General features: G+C 39.4%; 1 protein-coding gene across 2 annotated transcripts in view; it reads right to left on the reverse strand.

Moving 5' to 3' along the window:
* LOC134631330 (AT-rich interactive domain-containing protein 3B-like) overlaps window positions 1-15942 on the reverse strand; it is a 56223-nt gene extending 40281 nt beyond the window's left edge. The window contains exons 1-2 of one of the 2 annotated variants that reach the window (XM_063479560.1): window positions 15564-15942; window positions 13958-14590 (exon numbers count right to left, since the gene is read on the reverse strand). In XM_063479560.1, coding sequence (XP_063335630.1) covers window positions 13958-14590; window positions 15564-15599 — 669 coding nt within the window. In that variant the 5' untranslated portion in view covers window positions 15600-15942. The other variant, XM_063479569.1, reaches the window with a different exon arrangement.
* Between the last annotated feature and the right edge of the window lie 2521 nt (window positions 15943-18463).

Genomic DNA, 18463 nt, shown 5'->3' on the forward strand with positions numbered 1-18463 from the left:
ATCAAGCAACTGCAATAATTTGCAGTGTGTTTTTCACATCACTGTGGAAGAGTTTTGGCCAATTCTTGTTTGCAGAATTGTTTTAATTAATCCATATTAGAAGATTTTCGAGCATGAACAGCCTGTTTGAGATCGGGACAAAGCATCTTAATCTGATGTGAGCCTGGACTTTGACTAGGTCACTCAAAAAGCTTAATTTTAGCCATTCAGGGGTGCGCTTGCTAGTGTGCGGATCGCTGTCCTACTACATAATGTGTATCATCTTTGTCTAATATTACAATTTTTTTATGATCTGAAACATTTCAATTCGACAAATATGCTAAAGACTAAGAAATAAGGAAAGGGCCAAATACTTTTTCACAGCACTATACATATCTTACAAAACTGAGTTTAGAAAAGATCCTGTGCAAGTTCATTTTTTTCTGCACAGGCTGGTATAAAGGGAAATTACATTTGGCATGCAAGTATTGTGCTTAGTCTATCTAAATATTTAAATCTGAGACATATCTCAATATGAGGAATCCAATTAGATACTTTAAACTACTCGGAGCTGAAGCTTAGTTTGTTCATAAACAGGCATAACTGAGTGCAGTGTATATGTGGTAAAATTAGATAAAATATAATGAATTCCATGAGGGAATTGAGTTTTACAGCAGCAGGGAATATGATATAGATAACGCAGCAAACAAACTGTGCTCACTGTTAATAGAACAGCAGCAAAGGCACATGCAGTACAAAAGCACAATGTACAGACCTGTAACATTTCCAAAAATAGAAGGGAAGCAAATGTTTGAACAACAAGGTTAGCATTTATCCAACCCACTAAAATTTAATGCCACTATTGTTTCCATCATGTACAAAAGAGAATTTACACACCACACAAGTAACCCAGAGTGGTGTAGAGTTTGACATGCCGAATGTTTTATTTGCTTTTTATATTAAAAAAAGATGTCAATGTATTTAGGCAAACGTGTGCAAATAGAAAGTTTACACAGCTCAGCTTAAAAACTGCTCTTTCCCCTCCTCCCCCCAACAAAAGACTGACAACAAAACAATAACTATTATCTTTGTGTCAATAAATACAGCAGCCACAGGCTCTTGTTTTTTCTGTAACATCCACAGTGGACTACAAATCAGCAGCAAAAATGCTTGTTACTGTAAGCTTAATCAAAACCATCGTTGATAAACCTGCCTCTTTACCGTTGTTGATAAAATAACTTAAAGTAGTTGCTGAACAAGCTCTTGTATGTAGTCCAGCGGTTATCATCAAAAATGAAACCTGTGTGCATTGTAAACTATGCGTTTCCCCTCCCACTGCCTTCTGCAGGACCACCTGCCCACACCAAGGCAGGCAATCTATAGATGAAGAACTGAAACCTTGCTCTACATTTAGACAGCAGCAGCTTCATTTCTCAAATGGACGGGGAGTAATCATAATCGCCTTGAGGCAACTGTTCTTGTGATCTGGCATGATACAAACAAAACTGAATTGAACTTAAATAATATATAAATATTTAAATATGTATTATTATATTTATACCTAAAGATGACTAATATTGACCGATTTAAGAACAGAAAACCCCCCCACCTCCTCGCAGCTTCAACCTTAGCACCAAAAGCTCGAGACACTTTGGAAAATATTTGGTCACTTGCTACAGTGGTGTTCAGCTTAAAGTATAAATAACTGCAGATTAAATACAGCTTGAAAGACATCATAAAGAAATAAAAACAAAAAAAAAAACCAAAAAACAGTGCAGTTTTTATATTGAAATCAATTAACAGTTTGCCAGTGCCTCAAATATATGAAAATGAAAAGCATGCTAAACTTTCACAAATGTCATTGTTGCACTTTCATTTTATATCTATGTGCACCCACTTAAAGTAAGCATTTTCACATTCTAGATGAGAAACTTAAATTACTGTCTCCAAATATTACATTACACTTTATATTTTAATCCTTTTGAAATTTATAAACTTCTGCCTCCACACATCCTTATTTTACTGAAAGCACAGGGCCTCTTTAGGTTTTCTAATCACATTTATTTAGGGCAGGAAAAACCTGAGTTGTCTTTGTTTGACCAGATGGCTGGCTAATTAGGCTGGCTCCACTGGGGGTTGGGGGGACATCCCAAATCTGTGACAAACATTACTGAAAAAAGTCCCACGTTTATGCTTATCTTTTTTAGAAAAAGAGCTTCTTCGGAAAAGATCAATACCTGGGCACCGATAGTATACATTAGTATACATTATATTTCGCCTAATAATTGAACTCAACGGAAAATCTCTATACATTACAGGCTGAAAAGAAACTGAACAATGGAGGTGTAGTTTTCTTGCGTTTCTTAAAGCGTATTTCTTACAATAATGTAGGTGCAGTGAAGCCCCTGCTGTTACTAATTCTAATTTTCTGTGCCATTCTTTAATCATTTACTACCGTGACTTTTGAAATTATTGACTGAAGTTGATGTGGTCCATAGTTCCATTCACAGAGCGATTGTCTATTAACCAGATCGACTGCAGGTCAGAGCCTGGTGGTTTTTTTTGGCATCTGATGTAATTAATTATAAGCAATTCACTGGTGAATCTAACAATATGCTGCTGACATTAATCTACAATCTCTACATTAATGGAAGCTTGAATTATCATTACACTTCTTAAAATACACTATCAGTTTATCTTTTTTGATTATTTAGTTTTCTATAATATACTATCAAATAATATATCCAAAACTCATTTAAATAACTTGTTGTGACAAAGAGGACTTTGATCAGGTTAATGAAAAAACAAGCTTCTTTTTTCTTTAATATGAAACTTTCCAAAAACCTTTACAACATTTAGGATTTACCCAGTGGTTAGCCAGTGGCTTTTTTACAGACACTCCACTTAAAGCTCACTTCTTGTGGCGACTGTGATTCAGGAACTGTGAAACTTAGGGCCATGTAAATCCCTGAACGTAGAATGTAAATGTTGGAAGTGGAGTTGTGAACACATTGCATTTTCTGAGCGTCTGGGAGTCTCTCTCTTTTTTTTTCTTTTTTTTTTTTTGCTCCTTTCTCCCTCTCACAAGTACATGATTATACTAAGCTTGTGTTTGAAGACTTGGCTGAAAAACAATCTGGCCACAAGCTATTATAAACTACATGGGATTTTGGCAGCCAGTGCAATGGAGACTGAAAAGCAGAGAGGCAACAGTGAAAGGAAACCCTTCTGAACCTCTTTCAACTTGTTCTACTCTGCATGGCTTTGTGCCAGGTCCCAGTCAGCTGCAATGTTTACCCAAGTGCCTTGACACAGTGGTCCAGTTAGCACTTTTAGCCCCCTGACACTAGCTTGGACCTGAGCCAAACCAGTAGCGCGAGACGGCCAAGAAAGCCAAAAACAATAGACAACTCTCACCCTTCACCTCATCACTGCCTCTCCCTTTCTACAAGGTGCAAAAAAGAGACCATATCTTTTGACTCCATCTGCAATTTACCATTTGGAGGATGTTGTGGCTACAACACAGACAGCCTCATAAATGTCACGCTGCTTTATGTTCCTCCCATGACAAGGTCTATACCTTAATTGCATTATGTTTCTGAAACACCTGCTGTTGGTGATTTTGGCAGGGCTGGGACATTTTTAGTTTATCAGTATCGGGATAATAATCCCATAATCCAGTCTGGACTACAACACTAAAACCTTCAACTACGTTAGTTAAGAAAATGTATGGATGTGAAAATCATTTAAGCATTTCTGTGCATTCCCATCTGCTATTGCGAACACACAGAGAAGAAGAAAAAAATCTGCCATTAAGCTTCCTTATTCAAAGAATGATGTAAAAAAAGAGCCACTTGACAATGAAAAATGACTAAAGCCAGTTTCCAATTCAAATCATTCCAAGTAATTTTCTCACATACACTATTTCAATTTCAATGTCTGACTGAGCTCATTTGAGAATAGAGCTCCTCATAGAACTCCCTGACAGCACCCTTGCAAAAGGTTCACCCTGAGCGAGGACACAATCGAGGCAGACGATGTTTTCATTACCTGCTTATTTTATTCTTTTTGCATCTCTTGCAAAAAGACTAACATTTGTTTACACGTCTCAATGCAAAGTATTCACATCAAGATTCAAAGATATGTAAAAAGGGTGGGACAAAATATCAATACGACAAAAATATCACTTCACATTCTCTTTTATTCGAACATGCTAGTGCTCCAACAAATTCCACCCACCAGTTTGACTTGCCAGAGTCACTACTTAATGACTCCTTGTGGCATAGCTCCCTTAATTATTAAGAACAATTGGTAATTAGCTGGCAGTGAAGGAGAAACTTGCTTAGAAAAATGGCGGACAGTGGGGGAAAGCTAATGTTAGAGCTACTAAACTAACGCTGGTTAGATGTGAGTTGCTTTACAGACTTGATGCTAGCAAAAAAGCAGCTATAACATTGTTTTGTTTTTACATGTCACATAAAGTACATCATTCATTAAAATGTAATTAATTTTATGAAATCAAGATAGACAAATAAGAGCACACACATCACAGGGACAACGTGACCTCACATAGTGTGCCAAGAGTCACTGCACGAGTGTGAACAGTAACTGATTCACACGTGCACTGTACATACTGTTATATGGTGCCAACCTACATAAAACTCAAGGAGACTTCTCTCCAAGGTGTCATATGACCTTGCCTCTGTTTCCCCCCAGCTGCCAAAGATGAGGGCGGGTGTCTCTCCATTTTAATTTGGCTATTCCCCTTTCTATGTTTGCCGTCATTAAAGAGCAGGTGTTGAGATATGTTCAATAGAAGTGCTTGTAAAAAACGAAAAGAACCAGAGATGGTGTGCGAAGGGTGGGGGCTTGTGGTTTTACTACAAACCGATCAAATTACAGCATACATCAGTAACTCTAGTTCCATTAGAAGCAAGAAAGTCAATCCTCCAGGGTCAATTTAAGAGTGTAATAACCCCAACGGATATGCGCAATCTGCATTTAAATGAGACAATTTTTGTTATTCAATTCAATTAAACAGAAAGGAAAACTGCCAGACAAGATGGGTCTTTTTTAAATGTCATTTGCATGATGTTGCAGAAGCAATCCATCAAACTGTCTGAGTGCCTGTCAGGTGGCACTGGAAATTTCTTCACGCCCACACTTTTCCAAAGTCAACTTCACTGACTGTGTCGCCTATTATCTGTAACTTTCCAACCCTGACAAACCGACATTCAGGCCACGACTGGCCAGCTGATTAGAGGTGAGAAAGAAGGCAGACATTGTATCTCCCTTTCAAGCTTTGGTTTTTTTTTTTTCTTCATTAGCCACTATTTATGGCACTTTACAGTCTTAGAATGGCAGTATTATCTCCTCTATCTGAATGTATTTATGTGCTGCACATCACTATGGATGTCTCCCTGTTTGAAGTTGATCTAATAAGACAGCATGTCTGGTAAACAGGTATACTGTATACACGACCATTACTACAGAAACAAAGTTGTGCCAGTGGTGATGTCATTAAGCATGTAAGAATCTATTACGTGCTAACTGCAATTTGTGCCACATAAATCTGGTGTTTATAAGCTGATCTTAGGTGCAAGCTCTTGAATTTACCAGCCAGATTATTAAGATCAGATGTAAGGTAGTATTTTTGTGGATCTGGTGGTCTGTGACAGCATAAGTTTTAACCTTCACTGAATAGTAACAATAATCTTTTTTTCATGCCTTCTTGTCTGCTAGGCTCAAATACAGTATTAGATTAATATCTGACTTATGTGTAAGTTGGCGTAATTTTGATTTAAATCACAGTGAAAACAGGAAAACATATATAAGCTTCAATAGCCCATAAATGGATGCAAAAGCACTCTTACACACAACCACTTTTTACAGCTGTTGCTGATTCCACGACATGTACCTGTAATAACTCAAACTATTATTTAAACTTCAAAAAGGATAATACATGATAAAAATTTGTATCTTCTGAATGTGCAAAGACATTTTTTAAAAATGTAACTTTTTTTTTTTTGGTTACACAGGCAAATGACTGCTGTGCCCAGCAAGTGAAACACCACTATAAAACTACTACTATAACACTACTTATAGTTTTGAGCGTGGATGGCAGACTCAAGACTGGTAGTTAGTGCTGCGTTTAACCAAGCCACACTGTGACAGAGGTGACTGGTTTCACAATGAGAAGCTTCCTCCTGCCTGTCAGCAGCAGATGTGCCCTTTGGGACTCAGACAAATAAAAAACTGTCTCTGCCTGGACTACTGTGTCCTCCCATCCAGCTCCTCCCATTCAGGGCCTTTGGCTTTCTTTCTTTTACAGCCCCTGTGACACTGAGCGAAATGAATAGAAAGATCACCAATCAGAGGCACGATTACAACATGGACATGCACCCACCCACCCCCATCAAACCCCTCGATGGGAGCCCCCAGTGGGAATGTTCACTGTTTGAAGAGTTAACTCTTTAATTCTGTCTGGAATGTTTCCTCTGGGTGGGGCAGTTTAGTGTGCTGAGCCAGACCACTAACCCCTCTTGTAGTTCCATAGCATCTCCTCCCCCTTTCCCTCCCCCTTCATCTCCCTACTAAATTCAATACCTCTATTTCAAATGGGGGGGGGGGGGGGGGGGGGGGGTCTTTTGCACTTAACTGTTAAGAGGAGCTCTGCACAAAATGAGGCTTGTTTTATAACCAGGGCAATTACACTTTACACACTAATTCAGAGATTCGAATGAGAAAACATTCTCAACTAGATGTTTGATAAGCTGGCTGCTTTTATTAGAAAAAAAGAGAATAATGTATTTTATTGCTTAAAGTTTGAGCAAACAGTTGTGCTACAGCACTGAGATTATTAAGTGAATTAATTCTAATAATTTTTAGATAATGTGCGTTTTATTCTTTTGATTTCCTCATATGTATCAATTTAAGACAACGGGCAGATGAAATGAAGTTAGATGTTCTGATATTACTTATACAATATCTCGACTAGCAAATGGGGGTGCAAAACACAATTATGCGTCACCTTTATTTGTTTCCATCCTGACACAAATTCGAGTGGAGCCATAGCCGGTGACCAACATTAAGCTACATTAAGAGCAGCATCAATCAGACATTAAAGATGGAAACACAAGTCTAAAAGCCCAGACATCTCCATCCAATCCAGCCAGCTTACATCTGGCCTTAATGAGGTAAACCAAAGTTCACTCAGCACTGAACCACGGATATAAGACAACCTCACTGTGTTATAAATACTGTTTAAAGATCCCCCAAACAAAGTGTGGGAAATAAGTTTTAAGAGTTAAGTGCTTGAGGAACAAACCCGAACACGTTTATGGGAACTTAAACAGTAAACAGTTTAAGATTCACATTCATTATGATGCTGCGGTTGATTTTATGTATGACATGAAGACATATAGAAAGAAAGGGACTCTCACACTAATGCGCTAAAAACACAGCTGAAATATGACCCTTTTAGCCAGTCTAATCTGAAATCAATGTGGCAGATTTAGAAATTAGGTAAAATAGTTTTAATGTCCAAAGCAGTCATTATCTACATGACAAAAAAGGTGAAAAGGTTTTTAAAAAGAATTGTGCTCACAAGAAAGACTGAACAAGAAATATACTTGACCATCGATATTAGAGAAACACACACACACACAAAATCTAAACTGAAATCTGTAGGACTCCACAGAAGTATAGATCATAATAAAAGCATAAGCTCCAGTGGGGAAAAAGAAATGCTTTTCAAATCTTATTTTAGGTTTTAGGCACCAAACCTTTTAAGCATGTTATCAAATCTGGCAGATAAACTGCATATACATGCAGTTTATTTGTCGGTGTGAAACTGAAATTACAGCCAGTTGAGATAATCCGCAACTGACTGTAATCCTAAAATGACTGCCCAAAAGGAACTAAAGATGCTGAGTGGCATCTAGAAGGACTTTGATTCGAGTGCAAATCAGTAAAGCGTGTAACAAAGAAACTGTGGAATTTACTGTGAATTATTTGCCACGAACAAAAAGAAGTAGATAGAATTTTTACTTGCGAAAGTGCTACACATATGCAAGATTTAAAAAGAACCAAAGGAACATATCCCACCTACAATGTGCTAAATAACAAGTACGGAATTGGCTTATTTAGAAATACCTAATGGGCTGTAAAAGAGGATTTTTTCAGCGTTTTTCAATTATTAATTAATTGAAAATGCAAGTAGTTGTTAGGACTTATACCAATAAGTGAACGGTCAGGGTTGAGGCTTTCAATTCCTTGTGTGGCTCAACAGCATGGCAGAAATGATGCAGTTCTCACGCATTACCATGCAGCTTCTTCTTCTGAACGAGCACTGCAGCATGTTTTAAAGGAACTCAGCCTTCCTCATTATGTCTCATCTGAATGACCTCCATTTGCAGGCAGTTTGTGGAAGCAGAGGTCAGACAGCAATTCCAGCCTCATAAAATCAACATAACAGGAATTCCAGTAAACAAATAATACACAGTACTTTTAAAACCCACTGACAGTTATTGGCATATAGGAAAACAACATAACACTGAGAAAGCACAAACAAGGTCAGACTGGCATATATGGCATGCACAATGGAAGTGAGGCCTCCTTTCTCCCACTTCAACATAAGACATGGAGAAACAGCTGTATGCGCCCAACAAAAACAGCAACCTGCTGGTAAAGTCTCCGCAAACCTGTCAAAATTCAAACTAAAAGTCAATTTGCTAAATACAATGTCCTGCTCATCTATCATAAATGAGGGGAAAATTCGGGCAAACACTCCAGCCTCTTAAAGCTCATTCACGATCCTTATTGATCTCCTTGCTGCAGCTGTGTAGCTCCCCACTTCCTGGCTGATGTTGCTGGGGCGACAGCTAAATTATGCAACAGTGCTGCCTCAACAGAAGTAGCAAATAGCAAAAAGAGGGCTTAAGAGTGATAGCGATGCCAGGGCTTATTCATAACCATTGGCCAGACATCGGATTCAAATTGGTCCGGTTGGCTGCATATTTTCTTTAATCCCTTCTAGGTGTAGTTTTACATCTTCTCCACAACTGCATACCTTATGTAAACAATGTTGGCATAACTGTCATTAAATCCATCTGTGGCATGATCATCACTTTTACTGAAATTGCTGCAATATAAAAAGGACAGAAGACTTGGTAAGTGGACTTGTTCTTATATAGTGCTTTTCTACTCTACTGTAGCACTCTGTGGTGTAGTGCTCCATCGAAATTGCTTAATTCACCCATTCATACACATTTTTCTATGCCACACGCCAATGAATGCATGGGAGAGCAACGTGGGGTTCAGTATCTTCCCCAGGGATTATTTGGCTTACAGACTGAAGCAGTCAAGGATTAAACCACCAACCTTGTAATTGGTTGATAATCTGCTCTACCTCTACCTTTATGCCAGATTCCCTCCCGACTAGAACTGAACCAGTGATCTTCTGAATAGAAGTCCATAAAGGCATCAGTGACATTACTGGCTACACTGTTATCATTATGAGAATGTCAGATAAAATGATTGTTCAATTCTGGCTGACAAGCCAGCCATGGCAGATCAACTTAAATAAAACACCCAACTCCAGTCATCAGGTAATCAATCAGTGCATTTCTACCACTTCCCTGTGTTACGCATCCTTCATCCAACTCGAACACCTATTCTGCCTTTTTTCTGTTCTGACTGGGCCTCATTTGTTGCACTGACTTACTTAAGCCTGAAATGCTAAGGCAAGTAGGTTTTCAGCCCTTTCCTTGTTTTCAGCATCTCCATAACAAAAAGCCATCCAGTCTAAGCAAATAAAATTACAAATCTAATCAGGCTGCAAAGGGTAATTACTCAGGCATCATGTAAATCAACTGCATGCAAATGTATTACCATGCAAAACTATAATCTAAATGTCCTATGCTAATATTCATGGCTATTAGTTTATGTGATACAAGGAAGATTGAACCAAACCGTTTTGCTCTCAGTATTCTACAACGACATAGGTCACATACATAAAACTCAAAACCTCAAATAAAATCTGGATGTAAACTGGTAAACTCTTAAACCTAAAACATGTTCATTTGTTGAAGAAAGGCTGCTGCTTCTACAGACACACCGCCCAACATGTTAAACATCCAGCTAATCCAACCAAAGCAATATCGCTGCCAATAGAGTTGGACATAGTACACAATCTGCAGGCACAATTAAAACAATTAGTCACAGACTGATTATGGCAAGAAGAGGAGGACATTGGATATGTGTGTGTTTGTGACAGGAGAGGTGGGGCGGGTGGGGGCTGGATTACAGAGGTCATGTAGCCTCTGTCCAAAGGCCAGAGCGCTGGGGCCGGTCGGTTATCCGGTCCAGCTCTCTCACCACGCGACGCCTTTGTCCATCTCCTTGTTTGACAATTATTTACTCTGCTGTTTAGGATGGGGCTGAGGTCACCATGCATACATCACTGACAAGAAAACACTGGCTACCATGTCTGTCCACTTAGTCTGACCTGTATAGTCCATCAACATTTGTGTGCGGTCAAAAAAACAAAAACAAATAACCCTTCATATCTACATGTTACATATATACACTGATTGTTCATTATCATATCTGACACACTCTACCTATTGTTTAGAGATCATTACAATCAACACTTGTAGTTCAGTAAACTGTTGGTGTAATAGCACATGAGCATTATTATTTTATTCATATGTCATTAAGATGTGCTGAATGAAATCCGGAGTCTCTCTCTGAATGTGGTTTGCTATGATTTAAGAAGCATGGCAGATATCATACAAAGAGTTCTTTGGATAAAAGCCTTGGTCCAGTCTGACCGTTTACATGAAATTTAAATGTTAATGTAAATGGTCTTCCATCCAACTGGCTCTTTAGCTGTCGTCTCATCTTTCCTCTGTCACTGCTTTTAGAACATAATAAATGTGCTCCCCCCATTATTATAGCGGGTTGGTATTTGCGGCATCCGCCAGGCTTGTCTCTGGCCTCTAGAAGACAATGACATCAGAAAAAAAAGAAAGAAAAAGAAAAGAAAAAAAAACTGTTCTGCCTCTACTGCCCCCCCTCCCCCTACAGCGGTGCAACCTGAAACTGCCTGAAGAGATGAGCCGTCATTAAATACTGCAGAGCTGACATAATGACAGGAAAGATAAAAGGGAGGAAACAAAAAAAAAAAAAAAAAAAGGCCAGACCAATTCTCGTCCCATAATGCCTCCCCCAACCCCCTGGCTCAGCCTTCACTCTATAATAAAAGACACCAGGCCACAGATAGGACACTGGTCAGCAACAACTTTGCTGCTATGATCTTCAGCTCTAACAATGCCGAGACAAAGCCTGCTCATCCCTGCAAATAATACTCATCCACTCATTCTGACACCTTGACATCTGGAACTAAAACACATCCCACACAATGCAGGAAAGCCCGATTTTATACATATATTCAGAAACAGAAACTATATAGTCATCATTTGTCACATGTTTGATTTGTCACATGACAATCAAACTTTGATATGCCTGTTAGTCACGTCCAGAAATAGTAGTTTAATTTAATTTAATAAAATATATAATCTAATGAATACTTTTAACTGTTCAGATTAATGCAGCACTTGATGCCAGAGGCATATTCTGAAACAAGCTCATACCTGCTTAGCTTAGCAGATTAGCTTGCAAATTAAGCAAAGATTCTCCTGGTGACTAATTTGTTAATGAAATGTGAGTAGAAGGTTTTACAAATTGGCAAGTCTAAAATCAAAAACACTAAGAAAACCTTTGAAAATTTGAAAAAACACAATTTTTAAGAATAGACGTTAAAGGTCTTTCGTAGAAATACTCTAGTATTTAAAAGACTTTTGAAGCTGCTAAAACATTTTAAATGCTGCTGACTTAGCCCCATGTGTAACAGCGTAGTTTGCCGAGAGTGGCTAATGTTAGTTTTGCTATACCAGTAGCTTTTTTAAAAAAAATAAACTTCACATGCTTTGTTGTGCCTTGTTATGCCAGTTGATGTTGACAAAGTCTGCATATAACCATTAGTTTTCTAAAATAACTGCAAGAGAAGTGCAACTGTTTGCGGGGCCGTTCAACTGTGTTATTTCAACTTTGCTTGCTTACAAATTTCCATTGTCGCCTCCAGGGGATGAGATCTCAGACCCAACAGTTAACTGCCGTTGTATATTAATAAAGTAAAAACAGTTTTTATCAACTTTTTTTTTTTAAATTATCTAGTTGACTAATTGCACACATACCTGGTTTCATTCAGAGTAGAATTAGAACATGAACAGGGGTGTGTTTCTGCTTACAGATTCTGTATAGGACTATGCAGAATCTGTAGGCAATGGACAGTAGAAAAAAACAGGCTTTCTGGTTTTCTTTCATAATGAAAGTATCACTGACCAATCACATTTGAGCGAGCATTTGGCTCAATGCACGCAAGCGGTCCGTGGGGAGAGCAAGAGAGGAAGGCATTGTCCAATATGAAAACAATCAGCTATTAGCTTCTTGGAAATGTACCCCTTAGCCCGGATACCAGAACAATGGCCATTAAACCCACAGGCTACCTTCATCTGATGACAGTCAATGGTGTCTCATGCTGGCATGACATGGAAATTAACCCGAAAGGAAATAAGGCTGCTGGTGTTGACACTGCCAATGACATCTGCTGCCAAGTTTTGCACATTTCAGCAGCATTTAAAATAATAAATATTGAAGAACATAAGAAAGACAGTTTCATTTATTCTCCATTTAAATAGTCCCAGCAGCATCCCTTCGATAAAGTGTGAAGATTCATGTGAAGCCGGTGACTTTAGCAAATGAACAATATAAACAACGTTGTGCCTCCTTCCACAACATCTATATACTGGCTTCTCTGACCATCTCACGCTGTGGTACTTCTACGTGTCATTACCAAATGTACATGTTCTAAAGCTAAATTTGGAAATGTGAACTTAGAGAAGCACCATGCAAAGACATTTACCTTTAAATAGACAGTAATAAAATCCCGACACATGATAGTCCAGCACCCTCAGCCCACTGATAGAGCACAGATATATTTGCGACACTGCCAACTACTGCACAGCTAAGGCTTTTTATATCACCCGCAGCCTGCTGCGCTCTCTTTAACCTGCCATGATGCTAAAACATGCAGCTCGGCTTGGTTCCCAGTTGGCATTCCAGAGTTCTGTAAGACTGTGCTGAGGCAATATTTACTTTCAAGTGAAAGTAGCCTACACTTGGCACAGAGCCCTGACTCTTGGGGCGGTGAGAGTGGGGTGTGACAGACTGCTGCTGCTGCTGCGTACTACATCCAACCTTTCCACCCACCCGAAATCCTCCAACTGACCCAGCAAACCACCCACAGCCTTACAGCAGTAGCAGCAGCTATGTCTCGCCTGACTCCACTACCTGGATCAGAGCCAAACCAGAGCCCAAGCAAAGTGCCAAGAGGGACACAGAGTGAGAGAGGCATACAAAATGAGAGCGCGTGGGGGGAGAACTAGTGAGCGTGAAAACATTGCGCCTTGGCCTGGCCCTCTGCCAGGACTCACTTAGTAGGTTTTTTTTTTCTTTTTGCCACAAAAGCCAATCGGCGGTCAAACCTCCGCAGAGATTTGAAGTGACTCACAAAGATACTCCTGGAGCGGTTCAAGCCACAGTTAAGATTAAGTTGTCTCTCACGGCAGGGGGCTGGACTGAGAATACAAACAAGACCCTAAATGGAAAACTGACAAGCAGTATAAGGACATACTCATTGGGATCTCAGTAAACTATGATAACTTAAATTATTAAAAAAACAAAACAAAAAAGACTCTGCCTTGATTTGCAATATTTAAGGAAAGATGGACAATTTTAAATTCTGAAGTTTTATACTCATATTTGAATGAGATAACTGTGAAAGAACACAATAGGATCAGATGGATTACAAAGGAAATCCTGTGGAAAGAAGGGCTACAACTGGCAAGATACTAACCTGTCTAAAGTGGTCATCAAAGCCCCAGTCAGCTTGTCCATTAGGAGAAGTAGCAGAGTGTGCCCCTGCAGGAGACAGGCCCTCGTCAGGTTCCTGCTTCACTCTAACAGGTGGGGAAGCAGCCCTCTGGGGAGCCGATGCAGAGTAACTGCCAAATGGACGGGCTGGGATTCGTGAGGCATTCTGCTGTAAAGCAAGGGTTTGCTTGCGGAGGAACTCCAGACCACTGGCGCTTCCCTCATCATCATCGCTGCCCTCATCCCCTTCCATCATCTCATTGTCATCGTCCTCATCTCCAGAATCCCGACCTCTGTCCTCGTCATCCTCTCTGTCTGAGTCTACACTGCTCTGATTGGACACCCGGGGAGGCAATCCACCACCAGCGATGCCTCCAGGTAGGCCTTTCCCCATGAAGCTGGCTCCAGAAGCCCGGGCAGCTGCTAAGATGGCCTGTTGGGCAGCAACCTGCTGAGCGTACATGATGTGGGCTTCTCGTATCTTTCTCTCCTTGCGCTCCATTTCTAATCGTGCCTGCTGCTGGCGTTGGAGCTGCTCCATCACTGCTTCGAGCTTCATTCCTCCTGCGGAGGTGCTTGGAGGAAAGGCCACACCAGGCTCCTGAGACATTCCGGGCTGTGAGAGGAAGAGAGGAGTCATGGATGACTTACTATATACTGAAACCTAATTACTCCTGAAAGCTACAGTGGAGCCAAAGAAGCCCAATTTAAACATTAACTCAAACAAATTTGGATAATTCACCCACATGATTTTCATCAGATTAAAGAAGTAAAACGCTTGTGTACTTTTAAACCTACAATATCCCAACAACAAATTTAAATTATTTTAAGCTAAATAAAGAAATTGAAAAAAAAATACAAAAATAGTAACGCTAGTAACTGGAACTCTTAAAACCTGAGCATGAATAAAAGCAGAAAAAAATACTAGACTAGAAAGTAGCCAAATCAAACTTTTACACAAAGGACTAATCTACATAAAGAGTTTGGAAAGTAAACATTACAGTAACCAGCCACAGAAAAATCTCTGTTAAGATTAGAGGAAATAATTGAAATGGAGTAACCCACTCTGAGTTTTGCTAAGTTCTTAAGGAAGTATTGCAGTAATTTGTCAAAACGACAACGCAGTAAGAGGTTTGTATTAGTAAGAAAGTTAAACGGATATTCATGTATCTACAATCATAAAAATAGTTATCCCGATAAACTAGATTAACTACTAGTTTAACTAAACTAGATAAACAACCATCAAAGTGAAAAAAGAAAAGAAAAAAACTGGCAAAACACATTTTCCGCGTTTATATAGTGAGGTGCCACAACCTCAAACCTGGATACGATTTCAGGATACTCCCAACAAATGCAAAATAACGCTTTAGGAAAAAATGAATAAAGTTATTACAGTGTTGTCGAAAAACTATAAAATAAATAAATAAAAGAAACCTACCAAAAGTCAGATTACCCCTAAAAAGTTTTTTTTCTTTGAATTCTACAACGTTAAACGAGCCAATGCCGTAAAATAAAAAACAATCGGAGCGTTTTCAGCTCGCTGCCGTTTAGGAAAGTGCAAAAGGGCGAGAAGCAGAACCCCGACTCACCATTTGTGCCTTACTACTGCTTGAATTGTCCACCATCCCTCCTTCCTTGGCGTTTTCCTCCTTCTTCTTTTGGCAGTCGTTCAAACACTTGTAAACACACGCACACACGCGCGCGCGCGCACGGGGGGGTTGGGGGACAGAGACTCCGAGCGTACACCGCAGATTCCGACTGATCCGCCGGCAGAAAGCCGCTGAACGCTGTTTTTCTGGGTGACCTCTTCAAATGCGTGTGCGTCTCTTTCTCTCTTTTTTTTGCCCTGTGATTTTCGGGGTTTTCTTCTTTAATAAAAAAGTGCACCGACTGGAAAACGGCCAGATCTCATATCTCGGAAAGCGCTGAGGTAACTCCCAGTCGGTTTTTTTCCTCGCCTTCAATTGACACCCCCAGCATGGCGCACTACAGCGTTAGGCCCGCCCAGCGACAGCAACAAGTATCAGCCCTTTTCAGTTCACCACTTTTATTAAGCTCTTTTACCTGTAATGTGTTAATTCCGATTCTTCTGAGTCTTTATTTTACACCGCATGGTCTGCATATCCACAATTCTTCGCATAAGATCAACTAAAACCTCGAACCAAAATGGTATATTTTCAGAAGGTATTGAACTGATTTTAAAGTGCCAAATGCAGGCACAATATATGAAAATGTAAGCACAAGTAGATGTGGATGTTGTCAGTTACAAATGGATAGTTTTCAAGCTTGAAATTGATCTTTCTGCACATGGATATTGGTCTCTCAATAGGTAGACGGTTTACTTTGTTTTCTTTAAACGGGTCGGCCCGTTTAAAGAAAACAACCTGTTCTATTAATTTAAAAAATGAAACATGAACCATTATTAGGCAAGGTTTAAAATAATTCTACAAAAACTTAATGGGACAGGGCTGTGCTGACGTTGAAGCGCAGCATAATCATTAAATTGCAGTGTGGCTCCCTGCTACCCCCTTGAGGAAACCACAGACAGTGTATGGTTCATGCTGCTTAGCTCATAAATTGATCCAAGGCCATTACAGTTAACTAAAACTAAACTAAGAACTAAAATGTGTTGGGGGAAATTTTATAGTAAACTGAAATAAAAAAAATGGACTTTATAAAAAGTAACCAAAAACTATATATAAACAATATTGTCATTACTTTTATTCTTTATCATTTTGGTCACAAGGCTTTGGTGCTTATGTGTTTTGAAACTGAGATATGTAAATGGCTGTTGGTTAGGTGTTTGTGTTGTACATTAATTCCTCTGAACCCTGACGAATACCCACTTCTTTAACTTTCAAAAAACCTTCTTTCCATGGTGGTCCCTTAGACGAAAATGACCTAGGTGACTGAGAACCCACACAGAAGTTCAGTGAATTTCAGTGTGGTACTTTGACAGGATGCCACCTGTGCAGCAAGTCCAGTTGTGAAATTTCCTCACTACTAAATATTTATCAGTCTCAAAGTAGTAACTGTTGTAACAAAGTGGAAGTCATTGCGTAGCACAGCGATTCAGCCACAAAGTGGTGGGCCACATTAAGTCAAAAAGGGGGGTCAGCGGACGCCGAGGCACATAGTGTGCAGAGGTCGCCAACTTTTGCTACAGACCTCTAAACTTCATGTGGCCTTCAGATTAGCTCAAGAACAGTGTGTAGGGAGCTTAATGAAATAGGTTTTTGTAGCTGAACAACTGCGTTTAAACCTTATACCACCAAAAAATCAGGTGCAGTTATGTAAAGCACGCCACCACCGGACTCTAGAGCAGTCGAAACCTGTTCTCTAGACTGAAAATCATCTGGAAATCCAAAGAATGACTCTGGGTTTGGTGGTTGGCAGGAGAACAGTACTTGTGTGACTTCACTGTGCAAAATGTAAAGTTTAGTGGAGTGGGGATTATTGTATGGGGTTGATTTTAAAGAGTTTGGCTCACCCCCTTAGTTCCAGTGAAATGAACTGTTGATACTATAGCATTCCAAGGCATTTTGGACAATTTCCTTCCTGTTCCAACATGACTACACACCAGTGCACAAAGCAAGGTCCATAAAGACATGGATGAGCGAGTTTGGTGTGGAAGAACTTAACTGGCCTACGCAGAGTGCTGATAGAAGTGCCGATAGAACACCTCTGGGATGAATCAGAGTGGAGACTACAAGCCGGGCGTTCTTGCCCAACATCAGTGTCTGATCTTACAAATGCGGTTCTGGAAGAATGGACAAAAATTCCCATAAACACACTCCTAAAACTTGTGGAAAGCTTTCCTAGAAGAGTTGAAGCTGTTATAGCTGCACAGGGTGGGCTGATAACCATATTAAACAGTGCTAACCACTGTGTCTCTGGCCCAACATACATTTCATTATTCTGCAAACAGTGAATTATGTTTGCATCATGCAGTAGAAATTTTTATGTGCTGGATCCCCTTGTGCATTGTGTCTTTCCTTTGTCTGTTGTGAAGATAGCTGAGGCCTGTTTGAGTCTCGAGGTCCTGCTGACCTTTCAGTTTCATTTGTAAAGCTTTGTCAGACATAGATTGTCCTCACTTTAGATTCACACAAAATGCTTTACTAACGACTAGTAACTGTTTTAATTATTCATGAATTACAATGTAATACAAGTATTTATAAAACATTTGTTTGTGCTTGATGTAATTGATGTAACTGTATTTAGAAATTGTTAATCCATCATTTATAAAATATAAAAATGCTGTCGTTGAACACGTTATAGGTGAGCTTGTTAAGGAACAGTAAAGCATTTATATCAGTGTTTATAAACGACATACTAAGAAGAAGTAATACTTTGACGATGAAATACATATTAACTAACATCTTGCAAATGCTTAATAATGTGTGGTTATTATAATGTGCTTCCATAAAACTTGCCAACAAAAATCACATTGAAGTGAGAAAATGTAGCCTGGAAAGTAAGGAAAACA

This window comes from Pelmatolapia mariae, linkage group LG1, assembly GCF_036321145.2.
Source record: "Pelmatolapia mariae isolate MD_Pm_ZW linkage group LG1, Pm_UMD_F_2, whole genome shotgun sequence".
NCBI classification, from domain to species: domain Eukaryota; kingdom Metazoa; phylum Chordata; class Actinopteri; order Cichliformes; family Cichlidae; genus Pelmatolapia; species Pelmatolapia mariae.